Source organism: Seriola dumerili, unplaced genomic scaffold, assembly GCF_002260705.1.
Source record: "Seriola dumerili isolate Sdu_G_001 unplaced genomic scaffold, Sdu_1.0 BDQW01000068.1, whole genome shotgun sequence".
Classification (NCBI taxonomy): domain Eukaryota; kingdom Metazoa; phylum Chordata; class Actinopteri; order Carangiformes; family Carangidae; genus Seriola; species Seriola dumerili.
In genome coordinates, this window is record NW_019174323.1 from 3,658,005 (window position 1) to 3,673,843 (window position 15,839).

Genomic DNA, 15,839 nt, shown 5'->3' on the forward strand with positions numbered 1-15,839 from the left:
ATGAAGGTAAAGGTTCATTAGGAGAAGATTTGAGAAGTTACCTGGTGGGATTAGCAGAGGCGGTTTGGGGCCAGGCTGAGCAGAGATCACCTGGGGAAAAAGCAGCTGAAGCCAGCAACACCACTAATGTACAATCTGCCCACCTGTCGTCATTAGCACCTTTAAACTGCACACAGGTGTGAGCAACTCCTCTGCACCCAACAAGGCTCAGCCTGCCAGCCTCGCCTTGTTCCTGCAGATAACACTCCCAGGAGATCTACAGCACAGTTCTCACTTTGGCTTTTGCCTTTTAAAACATTATTTTCTTAATTAAATTAGCTCACGTTCTGTCAATAAAACAGTCTATAGTCATTTTCCACTCCCCCCTCTTCTGTTTGTGTGTGTGTGTGTGTGTGTGTGTGTGTGTGTGTGTGTGCGCGTGTGTTTGCATGCAGTGGAAGTTTGTCCCTTTTAGAGATAAAAAGACTGTGATGAACTTTGATACTGGATTTATGAGCGATTACTAAAGGCAGACCAGATGTGGTGCCTTTGAAATTTACTGATCTATACTTGATAAACTAATCTATACTAAACATACTTGATATACTAATCAGGGGCTTATCTTGACAAATCTGACTTAATTAGTGTTACACAATAAAATCAAAGATTCGGCCTAGAGTAAAAGTTACACATGAGCCATCAAACTACACAGGTTAAAGCTGCCACGACTGGTCAGTTATTATTATAGTCGCTCTTTTGTCAGTCATTTCTAGGTATTAAAAAAAGCTCAGCTTTTAATATGAAGATTTCATTCATTTTCCTGTTTTATAATTCAAACTGAATATCTTTGTGTTTTGCACTGATGATCAGACAAAAAAAGACATCTGTAGATGTCACGTTGGAAAAGAAAAAAGAGCATTTTTGAAGCTAAGGTATTAATCTATTAATAGAGTTAGTTGCAGCCCAAATACAGATGTAATTCTACTCTTTACTGTAAGCACTATACTTTAAGAGTAGTGGTCTGTTTTCTCTGAAGACATCCACTGAATTTAATGATGGGATATTATACAACACGAGTTTACAAGAACATACAGTCTGGTGTAGGACACACTGATGACTTAATGCCTCTTTGTACCTCCCACTCTCATCCTCATATTTACATTGTCTCCTCCCTAAACATCTGCCCAGCATCACCAGGGAAGTTGGGTATTTAAGCCCTGTAGCATCAAACAACTAATAATATGAGAGGTATGTCGAGGGTGGTACATTTTTCTGGCATGAGCCACACATTGGTGCTTCACTTCACACTTATGTTAACTGCTGCTGCTGCTGCTGCTGCCATTAATAACAGCACAAATGGGTCTCAGCCACAAAAGCTGCTCATTGGCTTCCAGGTTCCCTGGAACACGTCCTTCCCCTTCAGCGCCCTGCGGCTGGGCTCGGCCATGCAGATAGCCGTGGAGAAGGTGAACTCAAATCCCTCCTTCCTGGGGAACTACAGTCTGGATTTTGTGTACACAGACACAGACTGTAATCCCAAAGTTTCCCTGGGAGGATTCATTCAGCAAGTATGGAAAGACAACGTGTCTGCGCTCTTTGGTCCAGCGTGTCCAGGAGAGGCCGAGGTATGAACTCTTCTGATGTGACGTGATGTGTGTAAAAATGGAAAATGGTAACTGATGCGTTGGAGGGTTTCTGTGCTTAGTCAAATTCTCTTCAGTTTACAAGCCAACTGCCAGTTTATTAGGAACATGTAGATAAAACTAATGCTATACCTTCATGGAGGTTATAAGTTATAAGGTTATTAAGTTTAAGTTTTCGGTGACAGGTGGGTAACACTTTCTGATAAGGCACCATCTATAAAGGATTTCTAATTCAAATAGTCCAGAGGAGAGGTCTCATTAATGACATTACAGTTAGAGTTAAAAAAGACGAGCACAGTGTCATGATGAAGGAGGATTTTCCGCAGTCTGGCAACTCAGAAGTTGTTCTAATTAAGGTTTTATAAAGGATGTATAAAGCATTAGTAAATTATTTATTAACATCAATAAATTGATTAATTACAGCTTAATTAATAAACCCTTTATAAATGGTGCCTTATCGGAAAGTGGTACAGAGAAGTGTTGATTCAACTGTGTGATCATTTTGGAGGCTGTAGTTTGTGTTGTTGAACTGTATTACATCATAATGAGAGGCTGTTATTCAGCTTGTGGTAGACAAAAACAGAAACACCTGTCAGGAGATGATCAGGTGCTGTTGGAAGGTGGAAAGTAACAAAGTACACTTACTCAAGGACTGTACTTAAGTACAGATTACTTCTACTCCAGTACATTACAGAGGGAAACATGATACTTTGTACTCCGCTACGTTTATCTGACACAGCTAGTTAGCAGTTACTTTGCATATTAAATTTTTTTACATGAGTTATATAAAATATAATGTAAAATATGATTATTTTGGACGTATTATCAAACATCCCGAGTTTTACCTGTCCAACTATGGCATACTGTGAATGTTTAAATCAGTAGTAATAATACTTCAATACTTTACTTGAATAATAGTAATTATCTTTATATGACATTATTGTCACTGTAGTTAAGTAAAGTGTTTCAGCCCTGTGGAGCTGTGTGTATTTACATTAAAAACCATTTAGGAATGGGCATTGAAAGCTACATTACCTTATGCTATAAATGTTGGGGTATGCAGCATTAGTCCATGTTATTACCTTGTCCCTGTCATAATGGGGAAAAAAACATAAACAGGAAGAAATAAAGATTAATCTAAATAAGATTTAAATGAAAAAAATGTATAAATATTTGATGCAGAGATCCCTGCACTTTCCCTGTCCCTTCCTAATAAACTGAACTTGAGATTTACAGTCTTTACTGCACATTACTGCTGCTTTTTAGGTCACTGGTCTCATCGCATCAACATGGAACATCCCCATGTTCGGCTTTGTTGGACAATCCTCCAAAATGGACAACAGCGATATCTATGACTCCTACATCAAAATCATTCCCCCTCTTAGGAGAAGCTCAGAGGTCCTGGTGAAGACACTGGAGTTCTTCGGGTGGAGTCATGTGGCGATGATCGGAGGGGGATTAGACTCAAACACCTGGGACAAAGTGGATGCCCTGTGGAAAACGGTCGAGGGTCCACTGAGGGCTAAATTCAAACTGACTGCAGCCGTCCAGTTTGACACCAGCAATCCTCAGCTCATTTATCGAAATATGAAGTACATCTCGACAGTCGCCAGAGGTGGGAAACGTATTTCTGTGTAACCACGTATAACCACATTTTTACCTTTGATTTCGCTACTGTTTATGTATTTATAACATGTCCTGCTGTCCTGTGACCCTCCGTCCTCCAGTAATTGTGGTGCTGTCGAACAAAGAGGACTCGATGGCTCTGTTGCTGGAGGCTGCACGACAGGGACTGATGAACGGTGATTACGTGTTTTTCCTGGTGCAGCATTTTGAGGTCAGTGGCACTGTGGTGAGTAAAACCTTAAAAAACACAGTTACACGGGGGCGGGGCTAAAAAAAAAAACATTTGAATGGCTGTCTTGTTTTATGTCATTTTGCGTCAATATTTTATCTTCTCTTATTAAAACATCTTCATTATTGTATTCTATTACTATTATATCTTACTTGTTGTGAACAGCGAGGCTATCCTTTAAAGCATCTTAGCACCTACCAGTCTGCATATGATTCCATAAGAGCTGTCATTTTTTAAGTAGTAGTAGTTAGTCACGTTGGATAGAACAGGTCCACTGGTTCTAGAGGCTGACAAAAGCAGGTTCCTTATTTCTAGCCTGCGAGCGCTGACTGTCGTTGGCAGATATTACCAGCTGTAGCCAGCAAGCTAATTAAACTAACGTTAGCTCCACTAGGTTGTTTGAAAATGCCATCTCCAGCTGACTTTTTAAAGTTTCCATCTGACTCGTTTTAAAATGATAATCTAGTGAAAGGAGTCTTAAAATTGCACTTTATATTGTGCTAAAGCTAATGGGTCTCGGGAAAGAGTCAGCACCCTCAGCAGTTGATCCATCCATTGTTTTTGCACTGCAGTGTAGAGACACTTATTTTGTTTAATTAGACAGCTTGTTGTCCACATATGTACAGTCTGAAGTTAAATCTTTCCTATCAAATGATCAAACTTCCATATCTCTATAGTAATCTGTTTTGCATGTATGTCATATGAATCTTTTTTCCCTGAGCAGGATAACTTGTGGAAATATGCCATGAACATAGACCAGGCTACCATGAGAGCTTTTGACATGGCCTTTATCATTGGCCAGAAACCCTACGAAGGCTACGAGTATTATGACTTCTTTGAGCGAGTTTTTGAAAGACTGAAAGGACACCCATTCAGGAGCAACCTGACATCTATAAAAGAGGTAAGCACCCCTGATGCTCACACATATATTATGAGGGTGTTGCAATGTAAACATTTTCACATTAATTTCTGCTATTTCAGGTGAGCCCATACGCGGCCTACCTGCATGACGCCGTGCTTATCTATGCAATGGGGCTGAAGGAAGTCCTCAAAGACGAGAAAGACCCTCGTGATGGGCGGGAGCTGTTGCAGAGACTGAAAAATAAAAGCAACATTCGATTTTATGGTTGGTAGCTGCTTTAATAAATACTGCAACGCCAAGTACGCAAAGTCCATAAACACTTTTTACACTAAACCCACTGCTTTGCTTTTCCTAGTGTAGACTTCTTGTGTCATTAGCTAGTGTGTTGAATAACCATATCAAAACTAAAGATGCATTAAAGGGCCAGTTCATGCAAATAGTAATGCAATACTGTTTATGGTGCTCCCCGCAATTAACTTGATATAAAAAACACAGCAATATCTCTTTATAGAAACATTGTCCTAATTGCTCTGGGTTATCAACAGAACTCGCTGTAAACTGTTTTCATATTGGGACTATGTTTTTGGTCGAAAGTAGTTCCATCTCTGGAGGCGGAAATCTCACAGACAGATATGTCAAGCTAAAACTTTTTTAAAAGGTTGTATCATGCCCTAACCCTCTACCCAAACACTCAAACACAAGGGTAGCACATCATTTGCAAAGACAGTTTGATGCAGTAACGGTTTGTCGCCACAGGTGCCTCAGGACTGGTCCACTTTGACGAGGACGGGGAGCGAAATGTGGACTATTCCATTTATGACCTGCAGCATCCAGGAGACACCAAGTTTGTGCCAATTCTCCATTTTGACAGTCACACCAAAAATATCCGGTAACAAACACATTTATACTATCAAACTGTTTTTGATTTTATCTTTGATAAGATGTTTTCCATCATCAAATACAAAAAAAAAATGTCATTTCAGACCAACATCCATGTTTGCTTCTGTGGTTTGGCCCAAAGGACGACCTCCTTCTGACAAACCAGAATGTGGTTTCAACAATGAAGCCTGTGAATGGCTGATCAGTGGTAAACTAGCAAACTGACTTACCAGAAATGCTTCATTTTAAACCAACACTAACCACAAAACCCTCTTTTATAGGAGTTCATACTCTACACTCAGGCCAAGCTAACCACCTTCATTATTTACTGTCTTGATGGGACACAGACATCACCCTGCTGGCCCTGCTTGTGACCTTCCCCGTGGTCGGTGTGCTTGCGGTTTTGTGCATCGGGATCCTCATTCAGCAAAAGTTACGACTCCAGACGAGGCTCGATGACTCCTGCTGGTGGCTCATCAACTACAGCGACATCACCATTATCAGGGAGCCCTTGGTATGAGCACTAAAGAAAGATGTGTTGTCCGCTCAACGAATGTTTATGTGTGTGTTTGTTTTCACATGCGTGTTTGGTGTATTTGTGTCTCCTCCAGGGATTTCAGGCTTTATCTCTAAGCACCACAAACAGTCAGAGCGGGAGTGGGGGTTCTCAGTCTAATTTCTCCAACAACAGCTACGGCCTGAAGGACAAGACAGGGAGGGAAACTGTCTACACCACAATAGGTCTCTATCAGGTACCAGTGTTATTCAAAGTTTAAAATGACTCTGTTTAACTTTGTATGAACAATGGCCACAACTGGCAATCACAGATTAATGGTAGAAGTATGGAAGAGTCTTATTGGCCTTTTACATTGCAGGAACGTAAAGACAGTAATTGTGATGGATTCTGTTTGTTTCCTCTGCAAATTCCTCCACTTTGAGGCCAAGTTCCTAAACCTAACTTTCAGTATGCTCAGGATGTAAATCCAAATTCAATCCAAAAACCTAAATCAAATCAATCAAGGCAGAAGCTTGAACCTAGACCTTATGGGGGTTCTTGTTGTGGAAAAGGCCTGATAAAGTCAGCAAACTGAGTAACTCACACAAAGTGAAACCAATATAATCTTTTTCATTAAACTGTGTGTTACGGGTGCAGATTTTATCAACACATTGCTGTTTGTCTGAGGAGTCCTCAGATATCTAATACATCAATCCGACAGACTTACGTGTGTCTTTGATTGAATCCACAAAATGACAAAAGTCATTGTAGGTCAAGACAAATAAAAGTCTACCTCCGTCTGGCTAATGTCATTTTTCATTTCCTTACAGGGGAATCAAGTGGCCATCAAGTACATCAAGAACCATGTTAGCTGTAATTTCCAGAAGCCTTCAATTATCATGGAGTTCAGTGTGGTTAAGTTCCTCACGTTGTTCTAGACCAAACATATTTTTTTTTTTTTTCGGTTCTTATTTTTTTGTATTTATTTGTATCATAAAATCCAGCTAAATTATAACTAATTAAACAGAGCCACATGTAATGTTCATAAGATGTCAGAGACGAAACAAACTCAAACTAATTTTTAGCTTAAAAGTGACGATGAATATTTTTGTTCATCCATGAAATGATAATATTGTGTGCCTAACCATCTTAACCTCTTTAAGACAGATGAAAGAGATGAAACATGAGAACTTGGTGCAGTTCTTTGGTGTGTGCAACGAACCACCAAATGTCTGTTTGGTCACCCAGTACTGCAAGAAGGGCAGCCTGAAGGTTAGTGTAGCAACCTGTACCAAGTGAGATACAGATATGTTTACTTCATGTTGTAAAGCATCACTGTAGACATGCTTCTTGGAAATGCTTGTTTTCACTTCTCTTAAACCTTGTCACTCTACCCCATTATGAATTGTTTGAAAAACCTAATTTTGCATACTGTTATTTACTCTTTGGTATCATTATTTTTCCTGCAGGATGTTTTAAAGGCTTCAGATGTTGATCTGGATGGGATGTTTAAACTCTCTTTTGCTTATGACATTGTAAATGTGAGTCAATTCATTTATGCAGCATCTTTAAGTTACTGCCACAAGTTAGTTGTTGGAAAGACACCTAAATCGTTTAATACAGTTTCACAAGTTTCACAAAACTACACGGGGCTGTAACCAGGACTTTAGAAATGGGGCATAAGTCTTGATGTTGACCTGTTGTATCCAGTGTAAAACAAAAATGCAAAAAATATGTCCAAAATTTTAAACTGAAATTCGGTTACTGACCCTTAAAACAGACAAACTACAGTTACTGTATTGGCTACGACTGATTTTTGACTTTTATTTGGCAAAATTATGAAAATACATTATAATGTCTAACTTTTCATGGTTTAAATCTGTTTATTTGTGAATTAGGGAATGGAGTTCATTCACAAGAGTAACCTGAAATTTCATGGGAACCTGAAACCAAACACATGTCTGGTGGATAGTCGACTCCAGATCAAACTCTCTGGCTTCGGACTGTGGGAGTTCAAAAACAAAATAATCTCACTGGAAAACCCCAATTATGAAGGTCAATGTGTGGACTCACATTGTGATATAGATTTCATCTTAAATATATTTACATTTATGATTATCAAACCACGAGGAAGTAAAATGTTTGAAGTAATTAGAACCTAACTGTTGTTGTAGAGATGTACTGGACAGCCCCTGAGCTTCTGAGACAAGTTGGTGTCCCGGCCAAAGGGACGCCCAAAGGTGATGTCTACAGCTTTGCCATCATCATGTGGGAACTCATGTACAACTCTAAGGCTGGCCCATACTATGACGTCAACCTGGAGCCCAAAGGTGAGGCAGAAATACCAAAGTCAGATCATCAGTCTATTACATTTAAATTTACCTCTCTGGACAGTTAGTCTGAAATCTACCTGACTGACTGAAAATAGTCCAAACAAAGGCAAGACACAAAAATGTTACACAAGAGGCTGGAAATTAAATAAAGTTAAACTACATTAAATTGAAAATAGGAAATAAAAGGACTTAAGGTGTGCTCAGACTGAGAGCGAAGTGCACTTTCACCTTACCTCATTGCGCAAAATGTATCAAAGGATGTTGCCAAGTTAGCTAACGACATCATAGCTGTAAGCTAGTTAGCAACAGACACAGCAGACATGTCTGTAGGAGTGTGGTTGTGTTTATATTCAGCCAAGGCTTTCACAGAGCTCTGACTGAACGAGTAACACACCAACTTTTCCCCAAGCTGAAACATTTTCATCACATGGAGACAGTTCTTTGCGTCTTCCCTCTAAAATTTGCCATGTGCATTGACTGAATTAACAGTAGCCTAACAGTACAAGCTAAGCTTTTCTGGAGCCAGTGATTGGCTGCACTATGCAAAAAAACCACAAAGATGTGCTTTAGTACTAAATGATCACAATGAAAGCGCAAACATTCTGCCTAGCATAATGTCTACCATGTTCTCAGTCTTACTTTAGCAGGCTTACAGACCAACATTACCACAGAACATGATTAAAAATATCTAAGCTCAAAATCCCCAAATTCTAACACAACAATTCCTGCTTCTTGCTATATGTTTTCTCCAGAGATTATTAGGCAGTTGCGGACGCCTTGCCAAGGGGAACTCCTCCGACCGGGGCTGTCTGAGCAGCTGTGTGATGACAACATCAACACATTGCTGAGGGTCTGCTGGAGTGAAAACCCTGATCACCGACCACCTTTTGGGTTGATACGGAGACAGCTGAAGGACACCAGCCCAGACAGGTAAGACTCAAAATACTGTGAGAAAATAAATTGTTCTCCCTGTCTCTCATTTAGGCCCCAAAAATAATCACTTGTACCTTGACCCAAATATTTACTTTCCAATGAATTTCAGCAAAATTTACCAAAATTTTGAGATTTCCTGCAAACTAATGAACAAACTCGACCAGAAACTCCTTAACGGAGGTGATCATGATTTTCTGTACTGTAGTCATGCAAATATACTGGATAATATGGTGGATAAGTTGGAGAAATATGCAAATCACTTGGAGGAGGTGGTGGAGGAGAGGACCAATCAGCTCACAGCAGAGAAGGCCCGAGCAGACAAGCTTCTGTCCAGCATGTTACCAAGGTACCACCAGATGTAACTGCATCAAAATGATCAATATCATATTTTGTCTAATGCTGTCAGTCATGAAATGGATGAAATAAGCAATTCATGTTAACCCCATTCAAAAAATATGACCACAGTGCCACCAGTTAGATGGGCATCCATGACTACATCAACAAGCGAGTAGAATCCGAAACCCTTACCTTGTCAGCGCTGTTGTCTCAATGGTTGTAGGTACATTGCTGATCAGCTAATGGCGGGGAAGTCGGTGGAGCCGCAAAGCTACGAGATGGTGACCATTTTCTTCTCCGATATCGTGGGTTTTACGTCCATGTGCTCTGTCAGCTCTGCGATGGAGGTGGTCACGTTCCTGAACGACCTCTATAGCCTCTTTGACGACATAATCAAGATGTACGATGTCTACAAAGTATGACAAAACAACAGATTTTGATTCTCTTTCAGCAGTATGCATTTTAGATGAGACATTAGTTTGTTGGTGACTTGAATATCTCTGTTATATGTTTCATTTTTACTGCAGATAGATAGCTTTACATTTACCATACAGACACAAGAGTAATATTAATCTAACCTAACCTAAAAAGCTAACAGGCACATTTCCAAAAAAGTGAAATGTTAAATCTTAAAATGCTTTTTAAGATTTTTTAAATTTAATTGCACATTGCACCTTTTAAATTGTTTTAATTTAGTTGTGCTGGTTTAAAAATATAAAAAAAAAAACATTATTCAAATCATCATTACTTTAAAAATTGTCTGTAAAACTTTCTCTTTCTCTCTTTACTAGGTGGAAACAATTGGTGATGCATATATGGTAGCCAGTGGTCTACCTATCAGCAATGGCAATAAGCACGCGTTGGAAATATCTACAATGGCTCTGCATTTCCTGAGTGCCATCAAGGTCTTCAGAATCCGCCATATGCCTACTGAGAGTCTTTCAATTCGCATTGGAATACACTCTGGTAAAAGACAGTACCAACTAACTAAACCAGTTAAATCTCATCAAAAAAATTTGCTTTTGCTGCTGCCTCATTTCTTTTGGAAGGTATTTGGAAGAGGTGGAATTGGTTAACTTTGTGGTTAAATTTGCCCTCATGACTTAATGGTGGGCAAGACCTTTGTTGAAGTTTGTACATTAAACATTTGACATTTCAGAATTTCAAAAATCCATAAAGACAGTTTGTTTGGGTTTTGTAGGGCCAGTGGTTGCTGGAGTGGTTGGCACCACTATGCCTCGCTACTGTCTGTTTGGAGACACAGTGAACATGGCTTCTCGGATGGAAAGTAACAGCCTACGTGAGTGAACTGAAGCTTTGCTGTATTTATTCTGAGACCATCAGCGTTATAATTTCATTTTTTAAACCCTCCGCATAAGACTTTAAATAAATATAGTTTCATTATGAGTGTAAGTGGGAGTGTATTGAATGAATGAATCCTAGAGAAGTGATGGTGCATTTGTTAAATGGACGGTCGGTCCACCATTTTGGTCCAGAGAGACATATATCAATAACTGTTGGATAGATTGCCATAAATTTGCTACACATATTCAAGGTTTATGACATTTTTCAACTGTCCTATGTGTTTAAAGCTTTAACACTAATGTATGTTTTACACAGCCCTGAAGATTCACATATCTCAATGCACTGCAGACATTCTTGTCCGGGCTGGATCTTTTGAGCTGGAGGAAAGAGGAGAAATTGAAATGAAGGTGACTTACAGTAAAAAATCTGTGTGTTTTTCAATAAGATGTACAGCCTATGTTTGACATGTTTTTGACCAGTGTGTTTGTGTCCATGACAGGGTAAAGGGTCTCATAAGACCTACTGGTTGCTGAGCAAACATTTATTTAATCCTCCACTTATGGCTCACAGTTCTCCACCTACTGACAGTCTCAAACTACAAACAGAGGTACAGTCAGAAATAAAACATACATGACAGTCCCTGTTTTGTTAATCAGGCAGCACAGACAAGTCAAGAACTTTGTATCACAGTCAGTATGCTGTATATACTGTAGTATTGTATGTAAACCGTTTTTTGACCTGTTATTTTTGACCTGTTATCTCTGTTCAAGAAACCAGTAGTGGCCAGAGCTGCTGAGAGAAAGGCCCAGAAAACCCTGACCAAAGGTCACATGACAGAGGCCCTGATTCCTGTAGTGCAAATTTAAAGAACAAGTGGATATTCTGACCATGTATTGGATAAATAAGTGGGAATATATGGAAATGACAATTCATGGTCTCACAGAAGGCCATGCAAAACAAGTTTATTTCCTCCACTTAAGAAGAGGACTGGCGACAAAAAGAGGAAGAAGATTGGAGTTAAAACACAAAACATTGACGTCATGAGAAGCAATTATAGCCTGGATTACAACACTTGTGCTTTCAGACTCTTGATACAGGAGGCTAAAGATACTTTTTGAATTTGTATCAATGGTATTTATAAAATGTTTAAATTTTTATTGTGTTGCTGTTATGTTGAGACTTTGGTTTTAATTTCTGAACGGAATAAAATTGTTTATTTGTTTTCAAACATTGCAAGTGTGGTAGAATTAACTGGAATGTATCTGTGAAATTGCTGAATCATTGTTAAGTGGATTTTGTAATAACTCATAAAGGTTGCATAGTGTCTCAGTGTGAGAGATATGCTTATTGTAAACCGTTCTTAGTGGACAAGAGACTAACTATGACTTTATGTATAATTTTAAACAAAAGGGATCACACAATGGATGTGTTGTTTTAATTTTCAATTCATATTTATTGGCGGAAGCAGTGAAATAATGTATGTAACTTAAAAAAGGTTATCCACAGTGTGAATAAATGTGCTAATTACAAATAATATCTGAGAAAATGAGACAAACATTCATTTCTGTGTGTGTGGGGGGGGGGACTGTAACCATACACTCCCTGAGTCCTGGGTGACACTCCCCTCAGTGTGTGTGCGTTTAGTTTATGTAAATGAATGTTGTGTGAATGAAAATGAAATATTTACTACATTCTTGATCCATTTACTAAATCACAACATGTGTTTATCACGAGGACCAGCAGGATGAACAGTGAGGCGCCTGTGAGGAAAAGAAAAAGCAAAATACAGTGGAGCAAACAGCAGTGAAGGAGAAACTGTGTTCAAAAACATCATCTGAGCCATAGCCACTGACGTAATGTCATCAACATTGTTCTAGGGATCTAAAGGTTTTTGCAAACTGCATTCTGCAATTTAAGAAATTTTACAGTCTGATTTGAGTGTTAGACTCTATATATATAGAGAGACAGAGAGAGTCTAGCTAGACTCTATATATTTAAATTCATTAATCTTTAAGCCAAAGAATTCAAAAACAAAGTCCCCCACCAGACACACCAGAGTTCTACAGAAAATACATGGGACAGCTGAACTGAGCAATATCTGAATGAATGAAATGTCGGTCATGGGGGGACTTGGAGTTAGAGTTCAAATACATTTTTATCACAGTTACTACATCACATGTTTTTACCTGTTATGTGCCCATTATTGGAAGATCCATTACCTGTCAAGACACAAAAACAATACTGTACATCACACTACACATTAGTTGGCTTTTGGTGCATCTTAATTTGAAATAAGTGAGCTGACAATGGCTCATTTATCTATTTGTTTAGCCTTTATCACAGTATGTATAGGCAACATGTTGGACTGTACCTTTAATGTGAAACTCAGTAGTGAGGATCCCCCCACTTGGATCTGCCTCCGACAATAGACTTCTCACAGAGCAGGGGCCCTGCAGGAAGCAAACAAAGACAAAAGTAACAACAAAAGAAATGTGGCCTCTTGTGTCTGGATACAGACCATGACATGTTGTAAAATAGAACTAAAAACGTATTCAACATACGGAATTTTCTATTTGGTTTATTTGTCCCTGTAATCAGCTTCATGTTTATTGTGTAACAGTTTTGGGAAGGGCTTTACTAGCACTATCATCACCTCCCTTAGTGAAGTGAAGGCATTTAAATGGAAGACATTCTGACGTCAGAGCAGGAAAAACATTGGTGTAAATAATAAAATCAATGACGGGTGAATTTCATTTAGCTGCTTTGGTTTCAGGCTCCTGGTGCTGAACACGCACTCTCGCTATCATGACAACAGAACAGAGCTATTGTTAATGTTATTAGTACCACCTGTGCCTCTCCCACTATGACAAGTCAAAAATGTCTGCTGTGAAAAAGGCTTATTGGAAAAGAAGAATAAGTAAATGGGGACATTTTTCAGTGCTTTAATGTTTTAAGGTTTTGTACTCACTGGCTGACAGACAAGCCTCTCTCCATCACAAACCTGGACCTCACAGTGGAGCCAGACAGTGGACACCTTCTCCAGCCTTTGGAAGCGGAATGAGTTGAACTTGAACATGGAGCGGCTGTCTTTGGCATTTTCAAAAATAGTCACAGTGTTGTCGGAGGAGCAGCTGTTGGAAAACGGTAATTATATCAACAATTACAATAAAAAAGTGGAATATAATACGACATATCTAAACTGTCTTTAAATTCAATTTAATTCATCCTTTTATTTAACTACCTGTTAATGATGAGACTCCACCTCTTCCTGTCTGTTGAGTAAGGAGTAGGAGTGGCCCAGCAGTTGTTTATTACAACTTTGAATCTGAAAGGTAAATGATGAACTTTGATTAGAAATTTGAGGATATCTAACCTTCAAAATTCTGAATTTATGAATTCAGAATTTTGATATTATTTGAAATGATCTAATATACCTGTTACTAAGTCCTTTTGCCTCGATCCCAATAAAAACTTCAGAGCCAATCTCAGACGTGTCGATCACATAGGGAGCATCCTTGGCATACAGGAACTTTGAATTCTAGAAAATATATTCATTTTTTGTTTTTCCTCATCTGACTGTGCATCTCATGACCATAAGGGGTTGTACTCATACACCAAATACCTGTTAATTATACCTTCATTTTTCCAGACAGCTATTCTGCACAGCATTTGCTATACAACACATCTAAAAATAGCATCATTACATTATACATGTCGAAAAAAGCCTTCCACTGGAGAAAGTGAATCTTTGAGCAGCTACTCACCGTGAACACGTTCATAGACAACTGTGACCTAAAAGTGCCTAAACTCCCGTTGTTGACATAAACTGTAGCCACTCTGGAAAAAGCAGAGGGTTTAGTAAAAGCGCTGCAAGTCATTGGGTTAGAATGCACATGTCATCCACACGGTGACTGCAGTCGCTTCACGTCCTGGACTGATGCTTACCTTTGGCTGAAGACTGCATTGTTTACCAGGTAGGCTGCTCGGTACATGCAGCTGAAGGTGTAGTTGACCGGCTGGTTTCTGACTGTGAGCGAAGTATCGTTGGACACGATGGAGTTATAGAAGATGTACTTTGGGTCTTTGCCGGGCATGTACTATAGGGAACAATAGATATCAACATCAGAAGGAATACGAATAACATGGACTTTTGCTTTCAATCATTTTCTAATAATAAAAGGGTCCGTTCAACCGTTTATCCAGCCATGCAGATACCCTCAGTTTTACTTTTGAGATGTCAGCCTGTGAGATCTGCGTCTTAATATAATGGAGGTAAATGGAATTTATAGTGGTTGGTGTGTCACCTCAGACTGTGTGCCGCAGTACGAGTGGTTTTTAGGTGTTAGGTCTGGGATGATGAAGCGGTAGTAGCCCGGGCTGTGAATTCCAGAGTAACAGACACCACCCAGGGATAACTGATCGATCTCCCAGCCGTAAGGACACTCTGGGACATTGGCAATGATAGCGTTGGGGAAACATGACACCATAACATAGTCTGAAAAAAGACGAAAATATAGAGATATAGAGACTTTGGAAATTATTTACTTAGCTTATTACACTTATTAATAGTCCTCAAGTATTAGTACTTGATTTACTTAATATTGTCATTCTGTTTCTCCATATTGCACTTCTACTGCTTCTGCTAATGTTTATATAATTTTTGTGTGGAGTTTTTTCTTATCTGAATCAAGATAATGTTCAATGAGTTTGATGAAATCTTGCACCAGTAAAACTCTCAATAAACCTGACAAATAATTACTTGGAATGTGTGAAATCTGTTGGACATCCAGTGTTTTTTGATGATTCAAACGTATGAAGCACCTACTAATCTTTGTGCCACAGAGTTGTTACCTGCTTTTTGGGGAGAGCAGGTCCATGCAACAGGCAACAGCACTAATAGTGCACAAAGAAAGTCCATAGTGTGATGCTGCAGAGAGATTAAAGAATTAGCAATGACAGAATATTTAAGGATAATGTATAATGATGTAAATCTATCAAAAAAAACTCACCTGTGAGGAAAAAACACTTTGGTCTAGTCTGATGTCAGAGGATCCACATGGCTCTTCGACAGGTCACCAGCACCAGTGACTCTACCACTCACATGCTGACAACTTGAGGAGGCATTTTATACTGTCACAGGTAAGGGTAATCAACTCTCCCCCATTCTCCCATCTCCACTTCTCCCCCCTGGCTGGACTGGTTTAAGAGCTCTATTGTG

At 39.2% G+C, this 15,839-nt stretch overlaps 2 protein-coding genes across 2 annotated transcripts; one reads left to right on the forward strand and one right to left on the reverse strand.

Moving 5' to 3' along the window:
• The first annotated feature begins 1,256 nt into the window (after window positions 1-1,256).
• On the forward strand, window positions 1,257-11,487 carry LOC111219587 (guanylate cyclase 2G-like). Its single transcript, XM_022742304.1, has 22 exons — window positions 1,257-1,604; window positions 2,889-3,237; window positions 3,350-3,459; window positions 4,202-4,378; window positions 4,459-4,603; window positions 5,096-5,228; window positions 5,323-5,426; window positions 5,566-5,732; window positions 5,830-5,970; window positions 6,545-6,628; window positions 6,882-6,986; window positions 7,184-7,255; window positions 7,613-7,769; window positions 7,889-8,044; window positions 8,800-8,977; window positions 9,186-9,326; window positions 9,540-9,732; window positions 10,108-10,282; window positions 10,518-10,616; window positions 10,937-11,028; window positions 11,121-11,228; window positions 11,392-11,487. The coding sequence occupies exons 1-22, from the start codon at window positions 1,257-1,259 to the stop codon at window positions 11,485-11,487; spliced, it is 3,330 nt and encodes a 1,109-aa protein (XP_022598025.1).
• An 820-nt stretch (window positions 11,488-12,307) lies between these two features.
• LOC111220424 (beta-tectorin-like) lies at window positions 12,308-15,539 on the reverse strand. Its single transcript, XM_022743506.1, has 9 exons — window positions 15,473-15,539; window positions 14,926-15,116; window positions 14,567-14,718; window positions 14,386-14,458; window positions 14,056-14,159; window positions 13,863-13,946; window positions 13,590-13,752; window positions 12,993-13,071; window positions 12,308-12,381 (listed from the first exon to the last, which is right to left on the reverse strand). The coding sequence occupies exons 1-9, from the start codon at window positions 15,537-15,539 to the stop codon at window positions 12,308-12,310; spliced, it is 987 nt and encodes a 328-aa protein (XP_022599227.1).
• Window positions 15,540-15,839: the final 300 nt, after the last annotated feature.